Here is a 7022-nt window from a genome sequence, read left to right on the forward strand (position 1 = left end):
ACCTGCTGCAAGTTCAGCTATAGAATCGATAGATGTTCAGATGCTTCCTTCCCCTCCTTGATTTATTGTTCTTAATTAAGAGCTTGGTTTGTTTGATGAGCATTCCTGAAGCAATTACTCTTACTTACATTTCCAGCAGAGGTGTTACCACATCCCTCAGCTGCCAGCCTACTTGTCTTTTCAGTTTTCTTTCTAATGTGAAAAGTGATTTACAGGCTATAAAAAAGGCCAATTGGCTCAATCAGGGATTAGCTGCAGAGATTTTCATTTGTAAGAACAACAACAACAACAAAAAGTAAGAAATAAACAAATATCCCAGAGCTGCCATGAGGTCCTTTAATTTCCTCCCCACACCAGTGGCTTTAGCTTAGCAGAGCTCCTTGTCATCCAGAGAGGCTGCAGAGCTCTAGAAGAGCTTTGAGAAGGATGGACGTGGCTAACAGAAAGGCTGATGCTGTTACCAAAACACCACAGGAATTTGTTTATCTTGTCAAAGGAGCTTAAAGAGCTAACTAACGCAGATCCCACTTCACACATGAAGAAAAAGCAATGCAGCAATTGAGAAAAAAAAAGTATAAAACTGGATGCATTTAGCTCCTGCTGGATTTCCTGCTCTAACAGCCCTTCTTCTCTACAAAACAGATTATAAAGATCTGCCAAATTCCAAAAGATCAGCAGTACAACTTGCTTTTAAAAGAGTGACTTCCGTAAATCCTTGTACTGGAAAGTAAACAGGTAATTTTAATTCCTTCATACTTGCCTCACAGAGAAACCAGTCAAGGAAGTCAAGTTTTTCCTCTCCAAAGAGATTCTTCAACTTCTCTTGGCAAGGTTGAGCTGAGCCCTGATTGCTGGGCTGCAGGAAGACTACGAGTACGCCTAGCACAGAGGACAGGTTGTGTGCACGGCGGAGACGGCTGGGATTCACTTTCAGCACACGCCAGTTTATTTCCCTGCGGTAGGAAGACGGCAAAACGTCTCCTTTCTAAGGCAGGCCATGATTCCAAGCAACACAACAGCCTCTGGCACACTTCTTGGCATACACATCTGGCTGGCTGCTAACAGCCAAAGTATCAGAAGGGCAGAAAAATGCCAAAGCCAGCACATCTCTTGTGCTGCAAAAAGCTCGTGCCAGGACTGTGCAGCATCTACGCCAAATAACCAGCAACAATGGAAGTCTCTTCTCATTGCTAGAAAAATGTCTTCTTGTGAGTACTATGCCATCACATGCTGGAAAATCCATCTGGATGTTGCTAACTGTGAAGTCTTTCTGTGCCAGCCTTTTTTGTTTGTTTGTTTGAACACATATAATTTTATTTTATCACATTTGCTTATGGCTAGGACTAGGAAAAGCAGAAAGGCAGGAATAAGAAAATCAATTAGGAGCCAAGTCAAAGTGTTGTATATCCCAAAGATGTTTCCCACTCAGGCTGACTTTATGAAGAAGGTTTGGATTAGCTCCTTTAACATTCACGTCAAAGAGAAATTGAAGTCAGGTACCACAGTGGAAAAGTCACAGCTCCTACAACTTGAACTCTGAAGCATTTCTTAAAGCTGTTGGCAACAATGCCACAAATATTTGCTCTTGATAAATACTGGAGGAGGAAGAGGAACCAAGACAAGCAAGGCAGCTAGTGGAAGTCACGGAGCACCAGGGGAAATGAGCATCCCTGTTTCCCACCCTGCAGTAGCTCTTCCCATCTCTGGAGAGTAAGGGCCCATTTCATCTTCAAAAAGGAGAGAGGCAGAGCAACATGTGACTGACCTTTCAACTCCTTACCTGTCTCTCTGCTCCCCAAGCAGCCATTTTCTCAGTTATTTTCCACCTGCTTTAAAAAGGATTTGCAGAGTCTTTTTATTGTCATCTGAAATAATTTCTAAAACCGGTGCTCAAAAATTTTCTTCTCATTTCTAACTGTATTTCTAGCTTGCTTCTGGTGTTTTCTTTTTTTTTTTTTTTTAAATAGCTCTCCCAATCCTCTCCTTACTGAGCCAGCTATACTGTTACAAGCCACCTATTTATTGCTCATACAACTCTTTACACCCCCATATAACTACATCAGCCTCAGATGAGCATTAAATGATATGAGCTTCTAACTACAGTTTGCCCATTTCTGAACTGCAAAGAAGCACAATTATGCCAAAAGCAGTGATGCTAAGCACCCATATGGAGAGCCTCTGGGGTCTCAGATCTGCTCTCTGTGCCCCCTTTTACCCTGGGATGCTCCATCTCTCCCACAGAACTGAAGGACAGGGTGCAGTAGGGGAATATGGACCTTTGAGTCCCCATATTTCAGGCTGCTCATCTACAACCATGTTTCTTCACATATGCTGAGTTTAAATGGACAAAAATCAGACTTGGGAGAATAATCATTAGGCATTCTACCAAAACTACCACTCTCCCTTATGCTCTCTAATACTTAGCTTATATGTAGGTCAGAAATATGTTTTCATTGTATTTTGTTATGTTCCCTAAAATAGCCCACTGAGAAAAAGCAATCAAAGGCAAGGAAGCACTCATTTAAGCCTACAATAATGCAAGAATGGGATCATTACTCATACTGCCATTAGCCCACACACCTTAATTACCCTGCATTTCACAGTTTCTGCAGACCTCTTACAAATATCCATTACTGTTAATGACGGCTGCAACACCAAACCCAGACCTTCTTGGCCATATGTGTCACAATTACAGTCAACTACCACACTCGTAGGCAAAGTTATGTAATCAGTTGGCCTTTCAAGACTACTTATCCTTAAATTATCCCATTGGTCTGCTGTTTTACTGCTTGCGTATGCGCATTAGACACTGTTTGACTTCTGCTTCTGCACGTCCCATAGAAAGAGAAGTATATGAGCTCGTCACTGCCTTAAAGAAAAGGTTCAAGTTTTTGTATTTCAGATTCTAAATTCAAACATGCAGGTGGCCCCTGGCAAAGGTGATGTTACAAATATGAGCTGAGAGCTCAATTTAAGAGTCACAGGCTCCTAAGTTAAGCATGTATCAGCCTTGTTGCTTTTCATGAGTTCAAGAATCCACTCTAGCAGCACAAACTACCACAGGTATTAAACCTAAGTAACAGCTTTCTCCAGAGTCAATGACAAGGCAGAATATATCAAATAATATGTATCAGAAAAACACTTCTGGGGCTGGTTGGCTAGCACCACAGCTAGTCACTGTGCAGATACAAAATCTCCACCAGATCCAACACTTCCAGCACACAGTACAGTTCAACTACCCTGCAACAGGTCCTGTTGTACACCCTGAAAGTAAGCCCACTTCTTTCTCACCCTTCTGGGGTATATATTTGCTATTGCTGGCACTGAGGTTAAAACAGCTCCGAAGGGTTTCACCTGGCATTTATTTATTTATTTATTTATTTATTAAATATGTATTCATTTTCCTTGCCTTCACAATTGGTAAGCATAGAATTAGGTAGATGCTAGAACAGCGGGTACTGTAACTCCATCGGAGTTGGGCGGCAGTTTTCCGTGAGCATGAAATTTCTAAATCAGATGCCTCAGTATCATGAGATACAGCCTTGCAGGTCTGTCACTCTGCAGACTACGAATGAGCGACAAAACAGGTACCTAACACATGAATTTGTCACTTCAGATGTCAAATCCAAACTTTAGATGTTAATCCATCTGTGTAAAAATACATGAGATCCAGTCTGATATAGATGCCTACCAGAATTATCCTCAGATATGTAAAGAAAGAAGGTATCTCATCAAAGTCTGAACCAGCAATTCTAACCATGGGCTACAAAGCTTTACCAGCAGAAGATGCTTTTACTGTGGTAGACAGCTATAACCACTCTAAATAGTATAGCAGAAATGACATCCTTGTAAGTCAGATCTGATTGCAGAGTCTGGATAAATCTGGTGGGAGGAAGATTATTGCACTGTGCAATAAGACAGTGAATGAGGTAGCAGTTCACGCCTGCTGTGAAGTCTCCTTCGGGTCCATTAGCAAGTACACCAGTCACAATGCAGCCTCTGCCTTAAGTGCAAGTCAGACAAAACTGAACTGAAAACTCACATGCTGAAAGAAGGGTTAAGAACTGGGATGCCTCTTCCCTCATTTAGTTTTTCTCCTCTGCTGCCAATTTTAAAGAAGTAATGGGTCGTTTGCAGGATCCCACAGAAGTGCTTATTTTTCTTGGAAATCAGTGGCCACCGCCTAAGTGTCCCACAGTTTTTCCCAACACCCACTGAAACATCACTCCTTAGGTTGCAAATTTAATTACACTGATGTTCCACAAAGACAAACATGCACAAGTCCCAAAAGGGGACTCCACATGTGAAGTGCCTGATGCCAAAACACCTCCAGAGCTACAGAATTCATACACTAAGTCCCAGCTCACCACTGTGCCATGCTGCGTCCATCCCAGCTGCACTAGTAAAGCTGGCCAAATGCAACTCTTGTATACGGACAGAAGAAAGTTGAGGAAGTGAACCAAGGGTTCAAGTTAATAAAATGAAGGGGTGATGCAGTAATATATTCACAAAGAGCTATCTTGTCTCTGATTAAATTCAGAGCCAGTTTGCTTTCAATACATTAAAAATGGGTGCTACACGAACCCAGTGGTGCTTTAAGTCACACTTCAAGTGATGTTTGTTTTTAAATATCTAGTTGATTCATGCTGACTGGACTGAAAGTGCTGCTCTGTTAGCTATCGATCCTATAGAAAGGTGGGGTGTTTGTAGAGAAAATGCCATATAATATTTAACTGAAACCTTGAACTTCCACCTTCTGGCGCAATTTACTCTACAGTTCCAGACTACACAAAAAGTGTTTTCTTATCTAATCAAACTGTTTAGCCAAGCAAACCCCTTGCTTCAGGTTCAGACAAATCTCCTTCAGAGCAGTTTGACATGCCTAGGTAAACCCTGTTATCAGCAGTGAGCTATCTCTAGGCATGCCAAAACATCTATTAGACCACAGTAGCTCCCTGCTAGCAGTTACTGTTACCTTGACGCTCAACAACCTGGTACCAGTCCTCCAGAAACTCCAGTGATCAGCAGACACTTTGCAAAACTCCAGTCTGCCTTTCAAAGTCTTCACCACATTGCAAGCTGTCAAAATTCTTGTCATCTTGATAGTTGCTGAAGTGTAAAGTTTAAAGAAAACAAGTCAAAGCAAAAATCCACTTGTATGCGTTTCTTCAAGATTTGGCATAGGCAATACACTCTTGCAGATAACAGAAGAAGAGGACAGACACAGCAGGTGTGCTGGACTGACTGTACAGCACTGCCCTATACCCTCCCATGTATTCTGCCATTAAAAGTCTCCAGTGCAGCCCCACCTTTCTCCCGCCCCTCCTTGAAGAGGTGCTTGCTTAGGAACCCTTGCAAAACTTTTCTTCAGGTTGGTCCCTGAGCAACACATGTGGGTTGCATCACAGGCCAGATGCTAGCTTTACCTACTGGAAGACAGCAAAGCTTGCTGAGAAACCGCACCTACAGCAAGGAATACAGTCCTCACTCTGAAACAAACACCTTACATTTCCATTAGTGACAAAGAACAGCAATGATTCTTCTCCTAACAGCAAGTGGTCTATGCAAATTAGGAGTCTCTCTGTTCATAGTGTGCTTTCCAGTACTCTCCAACGAGTAAACTGAGAACCACGTGTTAGCAAGCAGGATAACCTGTAACTGGCTGCTACAAGCATTCCTGTACTAGAAGATGGAAAGCGGGAGGACTAAAAACTGCAGAGTTTTTGTTCTGTGTTTGGAGAACACATAGTCACTAGCAATCCCAGCACAGCTCCCAAAGCGCTGTCCCTCCCCAGAGAAATGAAAAGGACATCAATGAGGAAAATAAACAGCTGCAAAAGGAAAAGCATATTTTGGTAAAATTACAATGGACAACAGCAGAAATAAGATAAAATGTTCCATATGCAATCTCCTACCTGGCCACAGATCTTTGTGACTATCACCTATTTCCTGGACACATACCACTGGAAAGGATTTAGGTAATCTTTCTTTAATCACTGACAGTAACAATTAGGACTTTTTTGTATCCAGTAGTTTGAGATTAGTCTGAGTTGATGGCAGTATCATGTGAAAGTACATCCCGCACAGCTCATCATAGCACCAAGTTGAACCATGGTGCACACAGTAAAAGAGAAAAGAGGACAAGGGCATGGGTGCCCCCTGTGATGAACAGCAAATTGGAGACTTGGGTTAGAAAGGTATGGGAAAGGCCTGAACCCAACAATGGAAAGAAAGATGGACAGAGATAGTGTGGAAGACACGCTGGGTGTACAAGACTTCACAGCTTGAGCAAGAGCTTTGCAAGCGTGCAGAGTTGAGAGAAGCAAGTCAGCAGTGTTCCCTTGTAACTAGAGGGTGGTTTAGGAAAGACATAACCATTCTACCTACAAGAAGATACACAGTAATCATTCTGACTCATAGACAAAACTTGAGAGAGATGAGAAAAAAATACAAGGATCTGGGAACTGTACAGTTGGTAGCTACTCCTCTACTTGTTGGAATCTAGCTTGTACTGTTCCAGGTCAGAGATACATGAGAAAGGGGATGCACAAAAAGCAAAGGCACACTTGTGAGTGAATGGACTGCAAAGACCTATGTCTTGCACTAGAAAGGTCATCTTAACATACAAAGGCATACGAATAGGGCTTTAAACTAGAGAGGAAGGGGGAAGGGGATAAAACCAGCCCTGCAAGAGGTGTGCCTAGGTGGGCATCGGGATTAGGGGTGAGGCAAGGGGCTCAGCTGAAGTGCGTCTATGCCAATGCCCGCAGCATGAGCAACAAACAGGATGAGCTGGAAGCCTTTGTGGGGCAGGCAAACTATGACCTAGTTGCCATTACGGAAACATGGTGGGATCGCTCCCATGACTGGAGTGCTGCGATGGAAGGCTAAGAAAAGGCTGAGGTTCTCAATGCCTTTTTTACGTCTGTCTTTAAAAGCCAGACCAGTTGTCCTCAGAGCACTCTACTCTCTGACCTGGAAGTCTCGGATGGGGAGCGAAACAAACCCCCCATGATTCAGGA

At 42.8% G+C, this 7022-nt stretch overlaps 1 protein-coding gene across 3 annotated transcripts in view; it reads right to left on the reverse strand.

Annotated features, from left to right (window-relative positions):
- Window positions 1-7022, reverse strand: part of CPS1 (carbamoyl-phosphate synthase 1) — a 97780-nt gene that overhangs the window by 82491 nt on the left and 8267 nt on the right. Inside the window, exon 1 of one of the 3 annotated variants that reach the window (XM_021397694.1) lies at window positions 4976-6747. The exons of the other annotated variants lie outside the window; for them this stretch is intronic. Within the exon in view, the coding sequence (XP_021253369.1) occupies window positions 4976-5098 (123 nt within the window). The 5' untranslated portion in view covers window positions 5099-6747. Of the gene's footprint in view, window positions 1-4975; window positions 6748-7022 lie in introns of those variants that run through there. 3 annotated transcript variants of the gene reach the window in all.

Source organism: Numida meleagris, chromosome 5 (genome assembly GCF_002078875.1).
Source record: "Numida meleagris isolate 19003 breed g44 Domestic line chromosome 5, NumMel1.0, whole genome shotgun sequence".
NCBI classification, from domain to species: domain Eukaryota; kingdom Metazoa; phylum Chordata; class Aves; order Galliformes; family Numididae; genus Numida; species Numida meleagris.